General features: G+C 35.8%; 1 protein-coding gene and 1 long non-coding RNA gene across 10 annotated transcripts; one reads left to right on the top strand and one right to left on the bottom strand.

Annotated features, from left to right (window-relative positions):
- Positions 1 to 1,847: 1,847 nt before the first annotated feature.
- On the bottom strand, positions 1,848 to 15,044 carry LOC131157039 (uncharacterized). The gene is made up of 2 exons (XR_009137199.1): positions 14,880 to 15,044; positions 1,848 to 2,430 (listed from the first exon to the last, which is right to left on the bottom strand). It is a non-coding gene; the product is annotated as an uncharacterized LOC131157039 (long non-coding RNA).
- Positions 1,894 to 24,875, top strand: LOC131156988 (protein SRG1-like). Of its 9 annotated transcripts, none has more exons than XM_058110807.1 (4): positions 1,894 to 2,421; positions 8,531 to 8,778; positions 8,867 to 9,191; positions 23,808 to 24,875. In XM_058110807.1, the coding sequence occupies exons 1-4, from the start codon at positions 2,170 to 2,172 to the stop codon at positions 23,973 to 23,975; spliced, it is 993 nt and encodes a 330-aa protein (XP_057966790.1). In that variant the 5' UTR covers positions 1,894 to 2,169; the 3' UTR covers positions 23,976 to 24,875. The 9 variants fall into 9 exon arrangements, with proteins under 9 accessions (XP_057966790.1, XP_057966816.1, XP_057966798.1 ...); XM_058110833.1 differs by lacking the exon at positions 23,808 to 24,875 and adding an exon at positions 14,091 to 14,535; XM_058110815.1 differs by lacking the exon at positions 23,808 to 24,875 and adding an exon at positions 13,776 to 14,048.
- The last annotated feature ends 1,947 nt before the right edge of the window (positions 24,876 to 26,822 follow it).

The following is a 26,822-nucleotide window of genomic DNA, read 5'->3' as shown; positions in this document are numbered from 1 at the left end:
TAGAAATCCTGTTAGGTATTTTAAGAAGATGACTATTATACCCTTAATATGTGTGTAATGACTATATAAAAAAAAATTGTATTTTTTAATACAAAAGCTTATTAAAAATGCGTGCTTAATCAAATACATATCTTAAATTTTTCAACAATTACAAATTTAAAACATTTAACACTTAATAATTAATTAATTAAAATAATTGAGGATAATATTATAAAACAATATTAATATTACTCATATAAATATTTTTAAGTTCCATTTTAATTTTTTTTAATTAAAATATTTGATTTTTTTATTAATATTTTATTATTTAAAGTATAATAATAGAATGTGATTATATTATATTATATCATATTGTAGGACATTATTGTCTAAAAATCAAAATAATGATGGTAATTTGGTCCAAAAAGTGGGATTTCCATGAAAATGAGATTTACATGAAACTTATTCATGGAAGGAGGTGGGAATAGGATGGATGTGCACATGTTTTATGGAAATACTTTTATTCTCAAGAATGCGAATATACAGATCATGTCAAATTTTTATGTTCAAACAAACGAGAATAAGATGTCATAAGCATCACATTATTAAAAATTTTGAAAGATTTCGCAAATTAAGCGTTCCCTAAAAATGATATAACATGGCCCAAACTCGTCAAGTAAACCTCAGATTTATTTATCAATTGACGGACATGTATAAATATTGTAAGCAAGTATAAGTGTAATAAAAATGCAATTTTCACTATTTAAACATTAACACATGATATTTATTGTCATAAAAATCAACCCTAACCCTCCAATTTAAACGAAAGATATTAACCTCTTCCAAAATTTTAAAAATCTCAGGAACCTCCTATGAGGTTTGTTAAAAAGGTACAAAACTCCTATTATATTATGCAAAAAGATAAATTTTTTTAAAAATAGTATGTGTCTTTTTGGCAAACCTAAGAGAAGGTTTGTGATATTTTTGAAACCTCAAGAGAGATCTCTATTTTTTTGCCAAACCTCATGAGAATTGAGTGTCTTTTGCCCTAAACAAAACATGACATGCCAATTTTCATTCAAATTCATATGAATCCAAGTTCAAGACTCGAAATTCATACTTGCAAAAATATTAAGGCCCTTTAGAAATGACTACTTTTTGGACCCGTTTGGCTCAAAGATTTTATTTGATAAAAGGAAAGAAAATAAAAATTAGGAGAAATGCAATTTTCATTATATTTTCCTTCGATATTAAATTATATTCAAAAAAATATATTTTTTGTATAATTAAAAATAAGAAAGCCTGAATATTAATGTTGCTCATAAATTTGGTATATTTAATGCAATAAGGGTGTTTGATTCCCCAATTGTTTGAGTGTTTTTCAACCTTCTTCTCCCAATTGCTTTGAAATTAGGGTTTTCGACATGCCTAACAATATCATATTTTCTTAAAAATGAACGATTCACGCAAAATACAACCGAGTGACACTCTTGTGTTGTAATCCACCACATTTATGCCTCACTAAAATTTCTTTTTTTTCTTTTTATGAGAATCTTATTTTCGTGATAAAATTCCATTTCGACCGGTTAAACACTTACGTCCACCTCCATAATATAGCATCGTTACATATATTATAACAAAACATATAAACACAAATAGAAAATGAACAGAATTATTATTACAATAATGTATCATAATTATTAAAATTTCGCATATTGTGCCCCCACGGCTCCCCTCTTTGTTTGAAAATTTGCCGAAAATTAAAAAACCGAACAAAAAGTCACCGTAGAATGAGAAATTTCGCAATTTATCAGCATATATGAAATCCGTGATTGGTGAACGATGTAAACCAGCCAGCTACGAGCAAATGCAAGAAGACAATAAACCTCCAATAGGTATAGAATTTCAGATGACAAACAGAGCAGGTCTTAGCTGGCACATGACACCTTCCTCCACAAAAAGACCATTAGGTACAAAGACACCTTGAGTTCTTTTTCTTGTCAGCAGTCAATGAATACATAAAATATTGCCCATCGTTAATACATTCCACTCAAAACAGTCCAAAAAATTACTCATGGTGGTTTGATTTAGAGTAGACATTGTTGAGCATCCCTATCTTCAACGCTCTTTATCAAGAGCAATACAAAGAAGGATCAACAAGAGCCGTATATCTCCATCCCATACAGAAGTATGGAGCCGGCTGAATCGGCTGCGCAGGTGAGTTGGGGATCCCTTCCTGTGCCTTGTGTCCAGGAGCTGGCCAAGGAGTCGAGCGTCACTGTTCCACCCCGATACGTCCGTCCTGCGCAGGGGCAAGCTATCCAATGGGATCCCTCTCATGAAGTCCCAGTCATCGACATGCAACGCTTGTTATCTGAAGAATCCATGGATTCTGAACTGGGCAGGCTCCACTCTGCCTCCAAAGAATGGGGTTTCTTCCAGGTACTACCCCTACAATTCATAACTCCTCCATTAGTGCTCGTGTATCGATCTATAAAGAACGTTGAAATCTCATGCGAGTCTTTACATACAGTGAAATTAAAAAAATAAAGGGGGGATCAGATCTTTTGATGATCATCTTTTTTGTAATCATATTATTGGTGTTCAATCATCGTCTATGGGCAAGATATTTTTATTAGTATGACAAGAAATTTTAAAAAATAATAAAAGAAAAAAAACAGCGAAGTTCTGCGCGCTGCCAGTTTTTAAGACCTGAGGGAATTGGCTTGGGGTAAGTCTGTTCAACCTCATCGTCCTGTTTGATAAAATGGAATCTTCTTTCTTTGCTTTTCCTCTTTTTATAATCAACATTTGTCATCCCATATTGTGCCACACTGCTACAGAAGTTATGTTATAACTCAAGTTTTGGTACAATTTGTGTTGGGAAAGTAAATAGACAACTAGCACATCAAATAAATCTTTTCCAAAAATAAATTTGTGACGGGCAAAAATAACCAACCAACAATAATGATAAATCACACACCACAATAGGAACACCAAGATTTTTAACGTGAAAAACCCATCCAACGTGAAGGGTAAAAACCACGAGGCCTACGAGACTCGATAAAATCTCCACTATAATATAGGCAAAAAATTACAGCAATTAAAATCACCAAAAATGCTCACAAACTTAGAGCAAAAAGGATTCCCAAAAGAATCACGATATAATAAGAATGAGCAGAAAAAAGTCACCTAAATACAGTTATTGTTAGTACTACAAAATCAGGTCCTCTAAAGCTCTGAAATAGATCTCCACGGTCCAGATCGAAGGTCGACAAATCTCAAATGTACTCTCCAAATTTTAGCAAAATCGGATCACAAAAAGCCTTCTGATCATCGAATTGATAAAGATAGCCGTGAGTGTTCTTCCCCACACAGCAGCAACAGCTGCTGCCTTTTTTTTTTTTGCTCTCACAGTTGTGGAGCAGCACATTGCCGCCTCCTTTAATTTGCCCTAATGGGCTTCCCCTTATTTATTTATTTATTTATGTGGGCTAGACCCAACAAATCTTCCCCTCCAGCTCATAAGAGGAAGGAGACATTCACTAAGATTATCAAACAATTTTGATACTGGCTGTCTCGACACACAACTCAAGCTTCGCACGAGGCACCACCTTTGTCATCATATCAGCAGCATTCTTATCAGTGTGGATCTTCTCAAGTTCAAGTAACTTAAAATCTAAGACATCTCGAATCCAATGATATCTCACATCAATATGCTTTGATTTACCATGAAAAGTTGAATTCTTACTGAGATGAATAGTACTTTGATTATCACAAAATAACATATACCTCTTCTGAGTGAATCCAAGTTCACGAATCAATTTCTTCATCCACAATAACTCTTTACATACCTCAGTAGTTGCAATGAACTTAGCTTTTGTAGTTGACAAAACAACACATTTTTGCAACCTGGATTTCCAAGACACAGCTCCCCCTGCAAAGGTAATCAAATAACCTGAAGTAGATTTCCTCGAGTCTGAATCTCCAGCCATGTCTGAATCTGTATAGCTAACTAGAACAGGTTTTTCAAAACCAAAACAGAGTTTCAAAGCAGCTATACCACAGAGATACCTCATAATCCATTTCACAGCATTACAATGCTCTCTACTTGGATTAAAGAGAAATCTACTAACTACACCGACTGTACAAGCTAAATCTAGCCTTGTGCAAACCATGACATACATTAAGCTACCAACTGCAGATGCATATGGAAAACTTTCCATGTCTCTCTTTTCTTCATCATTAGAAGGAGACTGTTTACTACTTAACTTGAAATGTGTAGCAAGAGGAGTACTTACCACTTTGGCTTTTTCCATGTGAAACAGTTTAATTACCTTCTCAATATATTTTTATATTTTTCCTGAGATAGCCATAACTTCTTAGCACTTTGTGAGATTCTCATACCAAGAATCTGTTTTGCTGGTCCCAAGTCTTTCATGGCAAAAGACTTGCTCAACACGTGCTTTAACTTGTCAATTCTAGAAGCATTGTGACCAATAATGAGCATGTCATCAACATAAAGAAACAAAATAATGAAATCATCATTAGAGAATTTTTGAACAAACACACAATGGTCTGAAGTTGTCTTCCTGTAGTCTCGTTGAACCATGACAGACTCGAACTTCTTATACCACTGTCTAGGAGCTTCTTTTAGGCCATACAAGCTTTTCTTCAATCTGCAAACATAATTCTCCTTACCTTTCATCACAAAACCCTCAGGCTGGTTCATATAAATTTCTTCCTCAAGATCGCCATGGAGGAAAGCATTCACATCCATTTGCTCAACGTCCAAATCAAGACTTACAGCCAACCCCAAAACAACACGAATTGACGACATTTTCACTACCGGTGAGAAAATCTCCCCAAAATCAATCCCCTTTTTCTGACTGAAGCCTTTGACAACTAATCTAGCTTTGTACTGTGGGAGTGAAGAATTCTCTTCTTGTTTTAATCTCTAGACCCCCACCGATTTTTCAAAGCTCTCTTACCTTTAGGTAATTTTACCAGCTCAAAAGTGTGATTGTCATGCAAAGATTTCATTTCATCTTCAATTGCACTAAACCATTGTTGCTTCCACTCACTTTCAATTGCTTCTTCATAAGACTCTAGTTCTCCCTCATTAGTTAGAAGAACATACTCATCTATAGGATATCTTGTGGAGGGCTGTCGGTCTCTGGTAGACCTCTTGAATGAAGTTGTAGGTGCTTCAATAGTCGAAGTACCTTTCTCATCAATAGTTTCGTGATCTTCCACCACATGATTATTCTGAAAATCTGTTTCTGTATCATCATACGAATTGCGAATCTTAACTGTATTAGGAAAATTTCCAGAAGGAATCGAATCCAAGTCAACTGAGCCATCACTGTCCTACAACTGAGAATTTTCTATCTTGCCAATGTCTTCAATGGTTTGATCCTCCATGAAGACTACATCACGGCTTCTCACAAGTTTCTTTTCCACTGGATCATAAAACTTGTAGCCAAACTCATCCTGACCATACCCAATAAAAATGCACTGCCTTGCCTTGACATCTAACTTGGACCTTTCATCTTTAGGCACATGAACAAAGGCTTTGCAACCAAACACACGTAGATGGTCATAGGAAACATCCTTCCCATACCAAATTTTGTCAGGGACAACAGTCTGCAGCGCAACAGTAGGAGACAAGTTAATTACATGAACAACAGTATATAATGCCTCACCCCCAAAATGATCCAGGTAGTTTTGCTTCTGAAAGCAAACATCTGACTCTCTCTACCAGTGTTCTGTTCATTATTTCTGCCAAACCATTCAATTGAGTCTTAGAAGGTGTTTTTTAATATCGGATGCCACATCAAATGGCCACCATTATCATTGCGAATACATTTATCTTCTTTCCTGTTTCTCTCTCAACTAAAGCTTGAAAATCTTTAAACACATCAAGCACCTGATCTTTGGATTTCAAAGCATAAGCCCAAAGCTTTCTTGAATGATCATCAATAAAAGTAACAAAATAAAGTGCACCATGAAGTGTCCTTACCTTCATTGGGCCACAAACATCTGAATGAATCAACTCAAGTGATTATATTTTTCTAGAAAGAGGATGACTCTTAAATGAAACCCTTTTCTATTTTCCGACCAAACAGTGAACACATCTTTTTAGTTTTGCACCATTTAAGCCTGACAGCAAATTCTTCTTGGCCAAGCAATAGAATCATTTCTCTCTTATGTGACTGAGATGCTTGTGCCATAATTCTGATGTGCTATTGCTATCAACTGCATTCACAGAATTCAAGCAAATAAAAGCATTCATAAAATATAAATTAGAAAATTTATTACCTCGGGGCACAATAAAATTTTCTTTGGTAAGTCTCCATTGTCCATTACCAAAGAAGTTGCAATATCCATCATCATCAAGTCTTCTAGCAGAGATCAAATGTAGATGAACACTAGGAGCATGTCTGACATTATTGAGTAGCAATTATGTTCCATTGTTGGTCTTTAAGCAAACAGTTCCAGTGCCAACTATCGGTACCACAACATCGTTTCCCATCTTCAAAACTCCAAAGTCACCGAAAGTATATAAATTGAAGAAATCCTTCCTTGATATCACGTGAAAAGAGGCACCACTGTCAACCACCCAATTAATTTCATTACAGGTAACACTAATTACATTATCATCATAAACAAGAACCAAATCATCTCCAATAGCAATGGCAACACAATCATTATTATCTTGATCCTTCTTTTCTTACTTGTAGCAGTTACTTTTATTCTCTCTTCCACTTGTAACAGTACTTCTTGATATGACCATTTTTACCACAATAATGACACTCAAGATGTTTAAATCTTGACCTTGACTTGCTTCTACTTTTACTTCTACCCCTTTGATTTTGTATCGACTTCTCCCCCTATCTTCTGTAACAAGTACTTGGGTATTATTTGTACCCATTTCTTTCCTTCTGGTCTCTTCATTAAACAAGCTATCTTTAACAAACAATAGAGTCAACACACCGTTTGGGGTTGAGTTTCTACGAGATACTACAAGAGTCTCCCAACCATCTGGCAAAGAACTTAATAACAACAAAACTTGTAGTTCATCATCTAAAATTATCTTCATGTTAGTTAATTGGTTTATCAAATTCTAGAAATCATTCAAATGTTCAGTAACAAATTTTCCTTCTCTAAGCTTCAAATTTACAAACTTTCTAATTGCAAAAGTTTTGTTGTGAGCAGTCTTTCTATCATAAAGACTCCAACTTATTCCAAAGTAATTGGGCATCTATCTCTTGAGCCACATGATGAAAAACACTCTTATCCACTCATTGTCTGATTTTGCCAACTGCTTTCCTATGCATTTTCTTCCAGTCAGCTTCAGTTTGTTTTTTCAGCTTATAGCTACCAAACTCAATCTGATCAAATAAATCCGTACAATAAAGAATATCCTCTATCTTTGATTTCCAAACTGAATAATTTGAAGCTGTGAGCTTGCACATAGTACCTACGTTGTCTTCCATATTTTATATGAACCAAGCTCTGATGCCACTTGTTGGGAAAGTAACATGACAACTAGCATAACGGATAAATCTTTCCCAAAAATAAATCTGTGACGAGCAAGAATAACCAATCAACGATAATAATAAATCACACACCACAATAGGAACAACACGATTTTTAACGTGGAAAACCCTTCAATGTGAAGGGTAAAAACCACAGGGCCTATAAGACTTAATAAAATCACCACTATAATAGAGGCAAAAAATTATAGTAATACAATCACAAAAAATGCTCACAAACTTAAAACAAAAAGGATTCCCAAAAGAATCGTGATAAAATAAGAATGAGTGGAAAGAAATCACCCGAACGCAGTTACTGTAAGTACTACAAAATCAGGTTCTCCAAAGCTCTAAAACAGATCTCCACCATCCAGATCGAAGGTCGAAAAATCCCAAATGTGCTCTCCAAATTTTAGCAAAATCGGATCACAAAAGACCTTCCAATGGTTGAGTTGATAAAGATGGCCGTGAGTGTTCTTCCCCACATAAAAGCAACAGCTGCTGCCTCTTTTTTTTTTTTCCTCTCGCAGTTGCAGCGCAGCACACTACCGCCTCCTTTAATTTGCCCTAATGGGCTTCAAGCACATGGGCTTCCTTTTTCTTTCTTTTTTTAATTTTTAATTTTTATTTATGTGAGTTGGACCCAACACTTTGGACCAACAGGCGTCAATCGCCCCAGGGACTTGGCTTTGTGATTTGTTTCATCAGATAGTGTTTTAGATTATGTAGCATAAATAAAGGCTCATCATCAACCAACTGACGAGTCAAGATCAAGTGAGTAAACAATAAAAATGATTCAATGATTCATGGCCCCGTGAAGTATTAGGGCCTTGGATGTGGAATCTGGTGGGATTCCAAACATGGCATTATTAATGCAAAGATTTATGATTTGCAAATTGACAAATTGCAAAATCATGATGTCTTAGACTATAATTACTTTGCAAAGATGCTATTTTGCAATATCACAAGGCCTGGTTTGTTTTTAAACTCTAAGCATGATAAATTTATCACAGCTGGTAAACCATGGGGTGAGCTCTTCATTGGTGGAGAACATAAAGACACAAATATTGGACTTCTTCAACCTCCCAATGGAAGAGAAGAAGAATTTTTGGCAGAAACCAGGAGATCTAGAGGGCTTTGGACAAGCTTTTGTTGTATCTGAGGAGCAGAAGCTAGATTGGGGTGACATGTTCTACATTAAGACACTCCCTATCAGCATGAGGAAACCCCATTTATTTCCCAAGTTCCCCCTACCATTTAGGTAGTTGCTGTGTTTTGGTTATTTGCTTATTTGCATGCTTGAGCAAATGCAACCATTAGTGCTTGTCCTAAACATGTTTCTGATTCAGGGACACCGTGGAACATTACTCATCAGAAGTGAACAATCTAGCCATGTTTATCCTGGCACAGATGGCAAAAGCTCTAAAGATGGAATCAGAGGAAATGAAAGAACTGTTTGAAGATGGTGGCCAATCAATGAGAATGAACTATTACCCAGCATGTCCGCAACCGGAGCAAGTCAATGGAATTAGCCCCCATTCGGATGCGACTGGTCTGACCATTCTCCTGCAGCTAAATGAAGTAGAAGGTCTTCAGATTAGGAAAGACGGCATGTGGGTTCCTCTGAAGCCTGTCTCGGGCGCCTTCATTGTCAACATTGGAGATGTCTTAGAGGTAATTTTATTTGGGGTAGACCCTAAAGACACCCTTGCTTTTCAAATTTGAAACAATAATTACTGACACTACAAGGTTGGGGAAGAAAGCCTCTTCCACATGACAATAAAATATCCACATACATTGGAAACCACCACAGTAGTAAAACCCAAGTGAAAACATGAGAAAACCCAGAAAACCATTTACAATCCAAAGAACCAATTCACATAATTCCCAACAAAAAAAAAAAATAGAACACAATCCCTGGAGGCAATTAAGCAAATGGAAACCAAGAATCTCCCAAAATTTAAAAAAAAAAAAAAAAAAAAAAGCCTTCTGCATATACTCAGGTAAATCAAAAAGAGCCCAACCAATACTAAACAACACTTTTTGGGCCTTCTAGAGACGCAAGGCAAACCAGCAACCAACACAATAAAGGGGCAGTAATGTGCTAGGATCAGCACTATGTCTGAAATTCAATTGGCAACCTGCTTGCATACACTTTGCCAAAACCACCACCACCAACCAAACCCTACAATGACATAGCTATTCCTTGACATAGTAAAGTTCCTAACACTCAGAACCAGGATATCCAAAAAATAAATCCTGACTACCCTCAGATCTCCCTATAACACTCCTGGATAACTCATCATGAAAATATTAAACCTGCACCCTAACAACGCCCAAAAATCCTTCTCAGCTTGCTAACCCACTCGCACCCATCGTCCCACATGAAAAGGTTATTATGTTATGCTACCTAACCATGTTAACTTTAGAATCCAATCGGATATTCGGATCATGGGAAACTGAGGATCAGAATGGACTGAAAACTAACAAGTACAAACAAGCCAAAGATGTGAATAATCGCCTAAAACATGATGTGGTTAGGAATCCAAACTTAATAATTTCTCACCACAAGGACTTTATCAAGAGTGAAGACCACCGGACAAGATCTGATCTTATCCCAACTCCCTCAATAACTCAACTAAATCCCTCCCTCCCGAAATTTCCCATGCCCAAAAAAAAAAAAGCCCACTGCCAGCATACCCCAGTCACTAGTTTCCCTTCTTAAAATTCCTTCTAGCCCAGAGAAATCCCACCCAACATATACCATAACCTTACCTTATACCCCATGATAAGAAATTCTGATGAAGATATATCTACACACTTCCATGGCCTGCCTTTTTTGTTGGGTTTTCAAACCAATGAACTGTAAAATCTCTCTCACATGTAGATACCTCCCTGACAAAAATTGATTCACTGATAATCTGAGGCCCTGTTCACTCATGGAAACTAGGATTTTTTTTTTTTTTTTCAGAGTTACAAATAATTACAGAAAAGCACCCATATTTTCTGAGTTCCCTAAATTTGTATGAGAAATTGGGAAAATAAATTTTTATTATTTTTTTATACTTCGTATACAAATCTTAGAAAACTGAAAAAAAATATTGATTCATATTAAATGCTTCAGAGTTAAAACAACTAAGATAGAATGTAAAAATATGGGAAAGAATCAAGAAAAGTACTTAAAAACTGAACTTCATGGTGTTAAAAAATTGTATTTTGCATATCGTATGGTTTCTCTATGAGCTAAAAAGCAAGAAAAACTACTCAAAAAACTAATAGAAACTAGCTACTGCATGTTGAGAACTCTACCAAACTTCAAAACAGCTCCAGCCAATCAGTACTACAGCAGAATGACACTTTCTTCTCAATGACAGAACAGTCTGCCCAACAGTGGAGACAAAGCCCAAAATTCTCGTTTGCTAAAAATCCTTGAAGATAAGGCCAACATTGTGGTTTCCTATTGTCTTTCAACATGGAACTGCCATAGGAAAGAAATGACTTGTGAAAATTTAAAAAAGGATTTTTATTTTTGGAATATGACTCAACTACTGCAGATGACTGAATCAATTTATATTGATTTGCATGTGAATCAATTGATTCAGGTACTTCCTCAATTCTTTTATGCGATTTGACTCATTTTGGGGTTGAATTGATTCAAATCATATAATTATAAAAACTATGTTTTCAGCCCTTTTCCTTCCTAAACTATAGATTAATGAAAAATTAGTGATATTAGTGTCTGTATGCAATGGCAGATTGTGACCAATGGGGAATATCGTAGCATAGAGCATCGAGTAATAGTAAACTCTACAAAAGAAAGGCTCTCCATAGCCACATTTCATACTGCAAGAATTGAGGGTGAAATAGGACCAGCACCCAGCCTGATTACTGAACAGACACCAGCGCAGTTTAAGAGAGTGGGAGTTCGCAATTACTATGACGGACTCTTTGCTCGCAAGCTTAGTGGAAAATCTTACCTTGATGCCATGCGAATTTGAAATGTTAAGACCAAAAAATTAGTTGATAGGTGCTGTAAGAATATAATATTAGTTGGTCATAAGAGAAAAAATATGCTACTAAAACCAAATGAGTGATGCAACATTTCGTGACAAAATGACTTGGGTTCTATTGTAGTGAGTAGAATTGCTGACTTATGACTAAAATTATTATCTTATAGAACTATAATGTTTTGTTATTTAATTAGGTTAACATTGGTCCCCTATGGGATGCATCATGGTTATCAAAATCTCAATCTAGATCATGCGATCCTAAGATCCTAGGATCCAAACTTGCTTAATTGATCCGGATCTTAAGTAGAATCTTAATCAAGTAGGATCCTGGTAACATCTTGGTAGGATCCTATCTGGATCGTTCGGATCTTAGGATTGCGATCCTACCAATCCTACTTGTGCAATAGAATATAGATTTTTCCCATTTAGGGTTCTAAAGAAAAAGGCCCAGTATATATTTTTATTGGTCCAAACACTTTACTTTTGCAATATACACAAAATTTGGTCTAGCTGGCTCAAATGCCTCAAAATTAGCACAAAATAATGAGCACGTTTTAGGATTTGTTCAATTCAAGTCAAATATAGCAGCTGAACATCTCTTGAAAGCTCCCTTCCTTCAAAACTGAAAACTCTTAGAGAGCTTACAATTCTTGATAGGCAGATCCTAAGTTGTCTATTAGTAGCCTCGGACTATTCCAGTAACAATCAAGGCCAGTTGAGAGCCTGAACTTCAACAAATAGGGAGTTGCATAGTCAGGCTGAGAGCTTAAAGTTACAGGTTTGCAGCAGTTACGTATTATCTTTGTTTTTTTCCTCTCATTCTTGACGAGCCAAAGACGTATGTTTTTTCCCCAAAGCAGAAAGCAAATAGCTTTCTTTTTCCTCTTCTTTTATTTGCAACTAACAAAAAGTTCTTCCTTCAACAAAAAGCTTTTCCTTTTCTTCTTCTTTTTTCCTTCTCCTTCTTCTTCTTCTCATGATCAGATGACAAAACCACAAAAGCTGAGAAATTTACATTAGTTTACTGAATTAAGATTAGCAATTTCTTTTTCTATTTTTTCTTCATTCTTTTTGCTTTTCTTTTTAATTACAATAATTAAATAAATAAGCTAGTCTCGCCTTTGCAGAGCAATTTGTATTTTCAGACTATTAAGATTTTTTTCATGGTCAAATTTGTTGAAGGAAAACCCTGCTAGGTGCTAGCTGGCAAGCTACATTCCTCAATTTTTTTTTTTAATTTCTTAAACCTACTAACAAGTTTTTTAGGATTATTTTATTGAGAGTCGTCAAAAAATGCCAAATATATGAAATCATAATTTATTTTACATTGTAGATAGAATCTTACAATCCACGATTTGATCCTTCAGACCGTAGGATCCCAATCCTAACAACCTTGGGACACATCCCAAAGGTTAAATCTTGGTACTTCATGTTGGAGGTCTCATGTTCAAATCCTGTGAGGGATGAGAGAAGGGATATCTCTCATTGTGTAGTCCAAGCTCATTAACCTTCCAACTAATTATAAAAATAATAATATTGGAGTTAGTAACTTATGACAGTATCCAACTATGTGGGGCTTAGATAGACCAATTGTTTTTTTTTCTGGATCATCTTTTTTCTCTAACTCGAAAATCATGAATATCTCAGGACAAAACGGACTATGATCTAAAATACACATGCAGTTTGGGTTGTACGTTTTGCTGAACATATTTGCTTCCTTTATTCCCAAAACTTACTAAAGGAACAGCAACTGCAGTTTAGTGGTACATTTTCCATGGTTCAGACTGGAGACTGTACTTAGGGCTCCCTTAAGTCTTACCTTAGAAAATTAATCTTAATGTTGAAGATATGGTTTCTGTTTCGTTCATATATATTGCAAAAACTAATTTTAATGTAGCAACTTGACAGATATAATGTAGAAAGCAGTGCCAGTATAATAGATTTATTTTCCACCTCCAGCATGTATATTGAAATAAAATTCTTAATCAACGCAAATATGATTGAGAAGCACAAAAATTTTACAAACCTTGACACACATGAAACTATGGGAAGCCTGGAATTTGTTTAGAAGCAGCGCCCTTTTAGACCTCTACTTCTACAGTAGGCACTGCCTGAAAGAACTGATAATAATTTGCAAATCATTCATCTAGAGGGGAAGCTTCCATGGGACACCAGAAAGAAGTTCTAGGTTTCTGTGGTTTAGCAAAGGACGCATAAACATGCTACTGATATACCATAACTATCACAGAGTACAAGAGAACACATTACTATGAAGGGAACCTTCCATGTGGCATGGGTTTTGGATGCTAATGTTGCAAATGAAGGAAGTGATCACATTTGTCATCATTATGTTACTTGGGGAGAGGAGGCTGAACAAGGAAATGGGTGTTTCATCATATGTAGAAGACATTGACAAAGTATCCATGTTTGACGCTGTACCCTTTTTTATATCATCGAAAAAAAAGAAAACATTAAGACACCGAAAAAAAAAAAAAAGGCCACAATGTGATTCTCTAGCAAATATTGTTTTCTTTCTCCTTTTTTTCTTTTTTTTCTGTTGCAGGGGATGGGGGTGTCTAATAAGGGGCTTAACAGCCCAAACAAGAGAAAGAAAACTACAAAATACATCTAGGGCAAGTTGCCCCCATAGATCATCAATAATGGCCTTCATCACAGCTAAAGATGGGAATAAAATATGTGGATGCCACTCCAGAGTTCAATAGCTAAACTTGCAAACCTAACTACAACAAAGCCGTTCTCTGGCATGCATGGACAATGTGCACTTCCCAATCCTTCCAACGTGTTCTACATAAATGAACCACAGGCACACATGGATGGTTATTTGTCACTCACTGTATGACTACATTAATTGCCACCTCAGCCGAATCAGACTCTAGGATCAGTTGATCACCCTCCTTCATCCCTTTTCCCAAGAATTTTTTTTTTCAATCCTTTTTGGGTAGTGAACATGTGTATGATTCTTTTAATTTTCAGAACCATGTTTCGTTTGGGTTGGGGTTCATGTTTTTTTTTTTTTTTATGAGGAGAATCCGAATTGAGGGTTCTTCATTCCCTTCCATTCCCTTGGGAGAGAACTTCTCAACTAGATTCATGGTACTCAGCAGGTAATAATGTTACAACATAATTATATAAACGATCCGCAGGAGAAGAAACATAAATGATTCTACCGTAAAAGAGAATGTCAGCTTCTGTTTGTAATTACGGAATCCCTCACAAAAACTATCAAACAATCATTTTCAAAGCACAACAGATTCCAAAGTCACCTAATTTCAAAGCGAGATTCACACTGGAAATATAGCAAAGAGGAAGACCAAAGAGCGATCAGTTGTACCACATGAGGCTGTTGGAAGAACCAAGAGATGATCGATCACAAACCCTAGCGTCAAATCCTCGTCGATGGTGCAAGCTGAAGAACCTACCTTATTGTCCCGTCCTTCGGATAACTGTCAGTGTAATACCCACAAATATATTTACTCAAAGTGGAATTTCATAAAATAAACAGACGAGGACAAAACTAATATACATATATAAAATAATATTTTTAATTGACATATATTATAGAAATATATAATAAAATAATAATAATATAAGTGTTCTTATATATATTTCATAAATTTCGTAATAAAGGTGACCATCCACACAACACTATACTTATTCCTACCCTACCTACATGCAAATATATAATTATTATGTAATACATTAAGTTGTTTTGTGATTTTTCCCACATCTAACTATAAAAAATAAGGTTATTAGTGATGGATAAAAATCGTCACTAATAATAAAAAAAGTGTCACTAATAGTATTAGTGACGGTTTTGAATTAGTTGTCACATCTACGGTTACTAATACTTATTAGTGACGAATTTTAAAAACGCATTAATAATAGGGTAATTGTAACGGATTATAACCGTCACTATAAATTCTATATATTCTAGACTCAAAATCGTCACTAAAGCCATAGTGTTAGTGATAGTTTTAGATTCATCACTAATAGTATATTATTAGTGACAATATTAAAATCGTCACTAATGCTCACAGGAGCAGTTATTAGTGATAGTTTTAATACCATTATTAATACTTAAGCTTTAGTGACGATTTTGAGTTGAGAAAATATATAATTTATAGTGACGCTATTATTAGTGATACTTTTGAAATTCGTCACTAATATTCTACTATTAGTGACAATTTTGAAACATTCACTAATACTTAAAAATGGTCAATTAGTGACGATTTCAGAACCGTCACTAATAATTAATTATTAGTGACGGTTTTAAAACTGTCACTAATAATTTAAAATAAATAATTTTTTTATTCATTAATTCCTGTAAAAATCTATAATTATATTTTTGCATACATTATACAAATTCAAATAAAAATACATTATACAAATTCAAATTAAAATGCAGAAATTCCATTTATTTAGATAACAAAAATACAAAAAAGTCAAAAGTTACATTCGACTGTAGTACATGATATCGTGCTGATGTTATGATAGCAGCAAATGTAACGACCCCAAAAATAGTTATACAAGATTAGTGGAATGATCCTTAAAAAAATTAATTAATTAAATAATATAATAAAATATATTAATATATTAATATTATAATGTTATAATATATATATATATATATATATACACACACACACACATAATCCAATCTTCCTGAACAATTAGGAAGATTGGAATTGAAATCCAATTCACAGAAACCCCCCTTGCACCAACTCTCTCACTCTCTCTCCTTCGCCCATCTCTCTCTCTCTCTCTAGATTTGTCCTCCATTCGTAAGCCCAATCGAGAAACGAACACTATCACGGGGTCCTAGCTTCGATCCTCGTCATTTTAATAGGAGCAGATTCGTGATTTGGGGATCCTAAACACCACTCTTGGTATAAAATAAGGGGAATAAATTATGTCAGTTATTTTTGAAATTCACCCGATTAAATCATAATATGTGATTATTGGAATATTCTACATAGTTTTTTGAGTAATTTGAGTATGAAAATTATGGTTTATTTATTAAATGTGTATTTGGGGAAAAAGCTGGTATTATGTGTTTGAGAAAATCCTAGAAAAGGTTATATATTATTTTTCAGCAAAATCTATATTTTTCCTGGGTAAATATTATATTAAAAATTTTTACTCAAATTGTGTGGCATGAGAAATGACTCTACAATTACAATTAGAATATTTTATGATGATACACAGCAGATTATGATTTTATAATGAGTACATGAAATGTTATGTATATTATTTTATACTAATTTCAGAATGATACGAATATGATGAAAATATGATGAATTTTATATGGCAGTTTTATGCATAAATATGACATGATAGATTTATGTTATGAAATGACGGCTTTAAGCCGAGTATGATATGTTATGCCGATTTTATACTATGGCAGTACATTACGATTTTATACCGATATGATATGATGATTATGAACCGATGATTATGAAATAAGATTATGTTTACAAATATGTTACATAAATTGTACTATAAGATATTAGAACCCTAATGGACTAATTATGTTATGAGCACGGTACCGTAGCTAGCTAGCAAGATCAGACAGTGTAGTTTCTTTGTGTGTCGACTCGAGAAGTGTAGAGAAGAGTAGGATGGGCGGATCAGGTTGGGTATATAGCCGGCAGTGCTGCCACACTATTCAGAAAGTGTCGGTATCGAAGCTAATTAGCCCCGAAGTGTTGAGAAGCATAGGATACCCACTGTGTGCCGACTTGGGAAGTGTTGAGAAGTGTAGGATAGGAGGACCAAGTTGGGTGGACAATTATGCGTAGTTATGTTATGTTTGACTTAGCCTGGTAGGTCAACCATGGTTAAGTCTAATCCTCGGTCCGCACAACTTGATCATGCGAGGTTAATTCATGATGTTATGCTAGAACCATAAAGGGAAAGAAAATGAAGTATCTTATGTATATATATGTAGTTTTATGAAAACAAAATTATCTATTACGTTAAAGTATGTTTGAGTAGAAAATATGTACTTTAAAATGTATAGGTGTGAGTTATGATTGTTATACAAATGCTTTTCAGTTACAATTTAATTAATAGCTATGTTTAAATATGTAAAACTCATCTGCCACACACTGACAATAATTTATTCCATCTTACTGAGAGGTGTCTCACTCTAATAAATATATCAACATTTAAGGACCATGAGGGGATCGAGCCTAAAGCTACAGGACAAGACATAGATAGTATTATTTAAAGTAAGTGCTGGTGAGATCGGTTATGTATATAGTGATATTTTTTTATACATTTGGGGGTCGTATTGTAGTGTTATTTTTGGAGAGTAACTTATGTAATTATGATGACATTAGTGCTCTTGTATTGTATCTGGGATATTAGGTGTATGATTCTGCTATATGGTAGATATATGTGATGAACAGGTCAGCCCGGTACCCATTTAGGGTTCGGGATATTATAACATGGTATCGGAGTTTAATATGTGGAAAAAAAATATAGTAGGATTTTTGGTTCGTCATAATTTGGTATTAGAGCTTAGGTTGTTAGGTTCTGTAGACTTCAGCGGATAACAATATCAAAGTATAGAAATGGATCTTGATGAGGGTAGGAAATGGGTAGATCATGATTTTAGTAAGCAATCATTGGAGGATAAAAAGGAATTTGAGGGTTCGTCTCGCAACCTGGAGACATGAATTCCATGGTTGTTTTTGTGATTTTCCTAGAGTGTCATGGTAAATTATCGTCGGGGTTTTGTTTCTAAGCTATAGGACTGAATCTTAAATTGGGATCATGGATATCTGTTGAATGGTTATATGAGGATATTTTATGGTTTCTTAGTTAGATAAGTACATGGATCGTGTTATGATATAAGATTCTAAGGTTGTTTTTTGTCCTAATTTCAGGATGGACCTTGGAGGTAACAACGTAAACGCTAGAGGTAGTGGCGATGTTGGGGCCTCCAGTATGGGTGGCAGTGACTCTAATCAGGTAATGCATAGTGTGGCTCAGCAAGTTATGGCAGATTAGCATGGAGTTCTAAGGAACATGACTGCCCACCAGCTGATTAGGGCTACACGATCATACAGTTTACTCGTATGAATCCTCCCGCTTTCTCAGGGGGAGCTGACCTAACTATAGCAGATAATTGGATCCAAGAGATTGAGAAAATATTGATAGTGCTGTGCTATACTGATGAATAGAGAGTTCTTTATGCCATATTCAAGTTGATAGGTGTGACTGAGCGGTGGTGGACAACTGTGAAATTACTAGAGGAGCAAAGACTAGCACTAGTAGCCATGACCTGGAGCCGGTTTAAGGAAATATTCTTTGATCGATACTTCCCCATCACCACTAGAGAAGCTAAGGTGGAGAAGTTTCAGAATTTGACCCAAGAGGACTTGACGGTTCAACAATATGCGGCAAAGTTTGTTGAGCTGTCCTGCTTTGACCCGTACATGGTTCCAGATGAGGCGAAAAAGGCAAAGGAATTTGAGAGAGGCTTGAGAAGGAAATTTATGAGCAGGTGGCAGTTTTACAAGTATAACATTTTTAGAACTGCTGGATAAGGCCACCGTAATGAAGATGAGCTGTGACGCCCCGATTTTCGTACAATTTTTTTAAAATAATAAAAAATAAATATTCACCTGTCATCCACAACATTCACAAATCAGCCATGTCAACAACCCTACTACCATTCATACGACCCGACCCGCATTGGGTACGGGGTAAAAAGTCATTTTATTTATATAACCTAATAGCGGAAGATAGTATATACTTAACAACTAGTATACAATACCCAGAGTATCAACATACATATATGTACATACCAATCATATACCCAAAAATAACTTAACTCTAGGGGAATTACACCTCCCTAGTCCAAGAACTCACCCTGTGTGACAAGGTCTCAACTCCCTATGGTCCCAGAGTTCTATCACCTGGCCTATCCCGGTTCCCTGAAAAATTTAGATAATTTGGGTGAGATATATCTCAGTAAGCAGGAATAAATTATTTACAGTATGTGGCCATATGAGTCCAGTTATAATACAATTTACTTTTCAAATCAACATTTTATCTGAGAAAAATACACGGATAAATATATTCTTATAATTATATAGATATACAATACAAGCTTTTATAAGCTTAAAACCATTTCTAAAATTCAATCATTCTCAACACATATTTACTCGTGAAGTTCCTAAGAATATAGAAGATTACTTGCCCATACAGGTAATTTGCCTCTGCCCTAACACGTTATGCTGCCAGGAATGGCCACATCTGATACCTATCAGGGTACTCACCTTACTCAGTAAGCCCTCAGGCAGAGATTTTCATTTCAACTTAATTATTTATATTGTTAACTCACACAGTTCCATTTCTCAATTTTATCATTCTCTATTTCTTAATTTCCATTATTTCTTTCATTTCTCATTTTAGCCCATTTTATCATTCTTTCACTTTCCGTTTCTAATTTACTATTCGGCTTATGAGTATTCTTGCTATTTAGTACCAAAATCGCATCTATAACTCATGGCCACCCTGAGGATCTTTCTCTCGACGCCATGCTTCCCCCCATGGTCAAGGTTGTATGGACCGAAGGCTAGATCTAACCGCGGTTGGCCGACCCGGTTAGATCAAAATATCATATCACATATCTCGCGTCTATAGTATGATTGGCCGGCGTATATCCCTGATCCGGACTCAGGGGGCACAACAACTCTATAAAACAGCTCAGTTGACTGTCACACTACACGCTCCAAGAGTCCATGTGGTTGTACTACACTACTAACAATGGTATCGTGCTCAATATCACAACCCATCATTAGGGTTTCCATAACCATCCATCAGGATTATCATTACCACATACTCGCAATCATTATGCGGTATTGGCATTTCATCAATCACATTTCAATATATATGTTTCAAAATTCACGTTCTCATTTTCACGTTTCAATATTTACATATACACATCATTAATCTCATATCATCATATCTCAATTCATCTCAATATAAATGTTCTCATCATTTTCTGTGCACATTTCATCATCTTATAATAGTATATATCATATTTCACGTATTTCAACATTTCTCAAAATACCCATATGAGTAATTTGCAAAATCTCATTTTTCATGCAAATAATTTATACTCACATATAAATACCATATTTCATTATTTTCCACTAATCACATCAATAATTCTCATTTCAATATTTTCTCAGAAATTACTCATCGTTATATTTCACATTTTTCAATACACATCATATGCCACACATTTTTCATCTAATATTTATAATATATTAATTTCACACTCCAAAATATCACAGTTTAATATTACTCAAATGTCACACAATTTATCTGATATTTATGCCATAATAATTTTCAGACAAAATAACATATGCTTATTTTCACATATTAATTCAAATAGTAGCTTTAAAAATACTGTTATAATTTATTCCTCTTACTTGGCTTACTAATAGTCTCGTTAAAACTCAGATCCTACGCCTTTGGCGCCCGAAACTCAAATCCTACAATTTGAATTTTTTTTAGATTAATTAACTCATTTTCCCAAAATAATACCCATCTAACCATCCCTAGGCTCCATATACCCCAAATTAACATTTAAACTAATATTTAACACCCTCACTTAATTTTCTAAACTATGTTTAGGGGTCCCGAAATTACACCCGCAGCACTCACCCGGACCCTAAATTTTGAAAATTCTATTTCAACCTCAGATGCTCAATATTCTAGCATTTCTAAATCAACACTAATTAAATAGCAATTAGCCCCTTAATAACCCCCTTATCCCAAATTTGGGGTTATGCCCACGACGACCCCACGAGAAATTTGCTCCACTAGACTTGTAGAGAATTATCCCTAGATACTCGTGGTGGAGTCCGATCGTCGATTGAACTTAAAATTCGCAAGAAATTGAGATAAAAGTGGAAATTAGCTTACCTCAGGAGATATGCCTACACCACTCCTACAACCAATCCGCTCTTGTAGAAATGACGGCAGCGGAGAATGGAGTCCAACGGTATCTTTTGTTTTTCGATCGGGCGAGTATCCATCATGGAACTGAGGAGAGAGGGAGAGAGAACAAGAAGAGAGAGAGAGAGACTGAGGGGGGGTGTTTTGCACAGGATGCCTCTCTACATCTCCTTTTTCCTTTGATTTGAAATCCTTTAGGAGGATTGTTGTTATAATAATAATAATAATAATAATAAATATTAACAATAATATATTTTATTAATAAAAATAAGAATAAATTTTAATTATTTTTTTCTTTTTTTAAAATAAATTTAATTAATTAATTTTTTTTTTGGGAATCACCCCACTAATCTTATATAATTATTTTTGGGGTTATTACATTCTCCTCTCATAAAAAATTTGTCCTTGAAATTTGCTATTCGTCTCCTTCCCATTCTTAGAGAAAACACTTCTAATTTTATTAATTACCCTCACTTATGACAGAGGAACACCGTGGTTACAAAGAGGGTTTTGGGAGATTACAACTAATCAAAATTCTCCCAAAGCCATTCACGTTTCAAAACTAAAAACTCTATCTATCCTACGTTACACTATACAAATACAAATACACAATATTATTCCTTTTATTCTGACTGGCTCAATTCTAAACTCGATTGAATAAGTGTGGATATCTTTGGCGCATATGATCCTATAGTTCCCAAGAAGCCTCCTCAATGGCACGATTGCGCCACAAAACTTTTACCAGTGGAATCTTCTTCGTGCGTAACTCTTGTTTCTTCCAGTCAAGAATATGCACTGACACTTCCTCATAAGCTAAAGTATCACCAAACTCCAGAACTTCATAGCTGATCACATGGGAGGGGTCTAGGACGTATTTTCTCAGCATAGAAACGTGGAATATGTCATGGATCCTAGATAGGATTGGTGGTAATGCCAATCGATAGACAACTGGACCCACTCTTTCAAGAATCTCGAATGGTCCAATATACCCAAGGCTCAACTTACACTTCCTCTCAAACCTCATAACTTCCTTCATCAGTGCCACCTTTAGAAATACGTGATCTCTTGCATCAAACTCCAATTCTCGCCGATGAGTATCTACATAACTCTTCTGCCGGCTCTGTGCTGTTCGGATCCTATCTTTGATGAGTCTAACTTTATTCTGAGTTTACTGCATTAGCTTTGGCCCCAATATTTGTCTCTCCGCAATCTCATTCCAGTATAACGGGGATCGGCACCTCCTGCCATACAGCATCTCATACGGTGCCATCTCAATACTGGTTTGGTAGTTGTTGTTATATGCAAACTCGACCAGTGGCAAATACTGTATCCAACGACCTTCAAAGTCCAACACACATGCTCGCAGCATATCCTCCAAAATCTGTATCGTCCTCTCTGTCTGCCCATCTATCTGAGAATGAAAAGTTGTGTTGAACGACAACTGAGAACCCATGGCCCCTTGCAAACTTTTCCAAAAATGAGATGTGAACCGTGTGTTTCTGTCTAAAACTATGGACACTGGGATGCCGTGGAGCCTAACTATCTCCTAGATATATAACTCAGCTAATTTGTCAATGGAGTAGCTAACTCTGATCGGCAAAAAGTGTGCAGTCTTTGTTAATTGATCCACCACTACCCAGATTACGTCCTGTCCATGCAACGCCGACGATAATCCTGTAATGAAATCCAAGCCTATATGCTCTCACTTCCACTCAAGAATGTGAAGTGGCTGCAATGATCTTGGGTCTCTGATGCTCAGCTTTCACTTGCTGGCACGTTAAACACTGATCCATATATTGGGCTATCTCCTTCTTCATGTTGCTCCACCAGAAGGACTCTCGAATATCCTTGTACATTTTAGTGTTACCTGAATGTACATTATATAGGGACTGATGTGCTTCCTTCAGAATGACCTTCTTGATCTCAGGATTTGCAGGAACGCATAACTTGGTATAGAACCTCAAGGCTCCATCATCTAAGATGTTGAACTTTGTTTCTTGACCATCCTGTACCTTCCCCATAAGCTCTACTAGTTCTGCATCATTCCACTAAGCTTATTTAATTTTCTCTTGTAGAGTTGGCTGCAAAATCAAGTTAGCAATAACCGTCTGGTGATCTGATTACGCACCGAAACTGCGTAATTGGATGATTAACCCGAGCTTTACGGTTTATATTTTTAATTAAATGTCCAAAATTTTTTAATATTTTAATAAAATGCCAAAATCATCATTCTTGAATTTTATTGCATTATTTATGAAGTTTTGGTAATTTTTTGTTGCAGGAAAATTCCCGGGAATCAAAACCGACACCTGTTCGTATTTTGTACATAACTTTTTCATTCGAACTCCGATCGAGACGATTCAAATTTCTGGAGAAAGAGGAAAGGATCATCTACAACTTTTATGTTTTGAATTTTATGAGATACGAGCTCCATAAGAGTCAGATCTGAGACGAACAGAGAACAATAAAAAATGAAAAAATATATATGTTTGGATGGATATTTGATGTGACCCGGCCATGCATGGCCGGGTCGAGTTGTTCCACGTTGGATCCTAGGGCTTCTTTTTTTTCTTTTTAAACTCCTCCAGCATAGCCCCGTCGCTCCTCTTCTCTCTTCTTCTTCCTCTTCTTCTTCTTCTTCTTCTTCTTCTTCTTCTTCTTCTTTAGCTTGTTTTGCCCTCACTTATCTCTCCCTTTGTTCCTTTGTTCTCTCATTCAATCTTGCTCTCTGTTCCTCTTCTCTCTCAGTTTCTCTCCTTTCCCTGTTCTCCTCTTCCTCTCATTCTCTGTGCTCCTCCCACTTGCTGTCTGCCCCGAGCCTTGTTGCCACCCTTCATACCAGCCATATCAGCAGAGCTGCTCCACAACACCAGAGGACAGCCACCAACCTGAGCACCACCAGATTATTTATTTGCTGCAACAGATCAACTCCTCTGCAAGAGCCCCCACATACAGTAGCCCTCTTCGAGTGCCTTCCACCAAGCAGCCCCGACCTCCAGCTCCTCCACAGCAGCAGGCCGAGACCTCTTCCAGAACAGAGCCACACTCCCTACACACCATCTAGCAGCACAGCTTCCCTCGGTCATCATAGCAATACCAACTCGTGACACACCACCATAGCAGTCCTCCTCAGTCCTCTGCACAGCCAGCTTCAACACCAGTAGAGGCCATCTGTTCCCGCAATACCAGCAGCTACTGCTGCTCTGTTTGCTCTCTCTTTCTCTCCTCTTTCTTCTTTTCTTTTCTTCCGTTTAATTTCAATTGCAATTGAATGTTTTGTTTTTTTATTTAGTTATTTATTAAATTCTTGAAGAGTTTATTTGAATATTTGTTCAAGTGGTTTTAATTTCTTTTGAAGTTTAATTCTCTTTTTATTTACTTATCTTGTTTTTAATTCAAGTTATTATTATATTTAGATTAGTGTTTTTTTTATCGTTCTTTCAATTTGAATTCCGTTTTACTTCTTGAAAAATAGTAATAAAGAAAAAAAATTATAAAATATAAAAAAGAAAAAAAGAAAAAAAAGTGTTCTTGTTTTGAAGTTTTTTTCCAAAAATCTAGTCTTTTTGTTGAAGCTCGATTTAGTTAGGTTCCTTTTTGTTAAAGTTCATACTTTTACTTTTTGGTATTGTTCAAGCTTAGATTTTTTATTTTATTTTATTTTATGTATTTACATTTTGGTTCGGGTTCTTGATTTGTGTTAAAGTCTTTGTTTTTATTGTATGCTTTGAATCTGATTGAGTTTCCATTACATGCTTTAATTCCATGATTAATGTGACCATTTTTAATTAGAGCGTGTTTCGATGTTTCCTTAAGTAGATTAGGGTCTTCATTCTTGCTTTTTAATTTAGTGAATGTTAGTTTTAGGGTTTAAATTGCGTGTTATTTAATTTGTCAAAAGTGAAATTGAACAATCTTGAGATCCTGAATCTGAATTGAGTTCAGTACCTATTTAATTTCGATTGGAAGAACGTAAAATTTGAGATTAAAATGCATTCCCTAAGGAGACAATCTAGCCCTTGGGCTTAATATCACACGACGTAACTCCTATACTTGGGATAGCTTTCGAGCTGCTCATTTTTCGAGTGAGTCATGATCGCCCTCTACTAGCTCCACACCGAGCCTCTTTAGATTCATCTGGATTGGATGCTGAATCTCCACTGCAGACACAGATGAATCCACTCATTTCCAGATCAAAGCATCAGCAACCACATTATCCTTTCCTGGGTGGTAGCTGATAGTGCAGTCATAATACTTTATTAGCTTTAGCCATCCTCTCTGCCTCATATTTAATTCCTTTTGCGTGAAGAAACATTTTAAGCTCTTATGGTCAGTAAATATCTCCCACCTACCCCTATATAGATAATGCCTCAAAATCTTCAGCGTGTAAACCACCGCTGCCAATTCTAGATCATGGGTAGGGTAGTTCTTCTTATATTCTTTCAACTATCGTGAGGCATAGGATATCACTCTCCCTCGCTACATCAACACGCATTCGAACCCTTTATGGAACGCATCAATGTAAATTATGAACCCCTCTTCTCTTAAAGGAATCGTCAACACAGGCGCAATGATGAGTCGCTGCTTCAATTCTTGGAAGCTCTGTTCACATTTATCAGACCACTCAAACTTCACTCCCTTCCTAGTCAATCTTGTCAATAATCCTAATAGTCTAGAAGCCCTCAACAAACCTACGGTAGTATCCAGCTAATCCCAGGAAACTCCTAATCTCGTCCATGCTCTTTGGTCGTACCCAGTCTACTACTACCTCAATCTTACTTAGATCAATAGAAATACCACCCCTAGATATAATGTGTAGTAACCTGTTCCAGCCACACTTCTTGAGCTTCGTGTATAACTTCTTTTCTCTCAACACCTGAAGCACTATCCTCAGATGTTCCTCATGCTCCATTGGGCTCTTCGAATACACTAGTATATCATCAATAAATATTACCACAAACTGGTCCAAGTACTGGTGAAAGACCCTGTTCATCAAATCTGTAAACACTGTAGGAGCATTCGTCAAACCAAACGGCATAACCAAAAACTCATAGTGTCTATACTGTGTTCTAAATGCCATCTTCGGAACGTCTTCCACCCTGAATTTCACCTGATGATACTCGGAGCGTAAATCTATCTTCGAAAAGATTTGTGTCCCCTGTAACTGGTCAAACAAATCATTGATATGCGGGAGCAAGTATTTATTCTTGATGGTTACTTTATTTATTTCTCTGTAGTCAATGCACAACCTCAACGACCCATCCTTCTTCCTCAGAAATAAAACCGGTGCTCCCCA

This window comes from Malania oleifera, chromosome 1 (genome assembly GCF_029873635.1).
Source record: "Malania oleifera isolate guangnan ecotype guangnan chromosome 1, ASM2987363v1, whole genome shotgun sequence".
Lineage (NCBI taxonomy): Eukaryota > Viridiplantae > Streptophyta > Magnoliopsida > Santalales > Ximeniaceae > Malania > Malania oleifera.
This window is presented reverse-complemented; position numbering and strand designations above follow the sequence as displayed.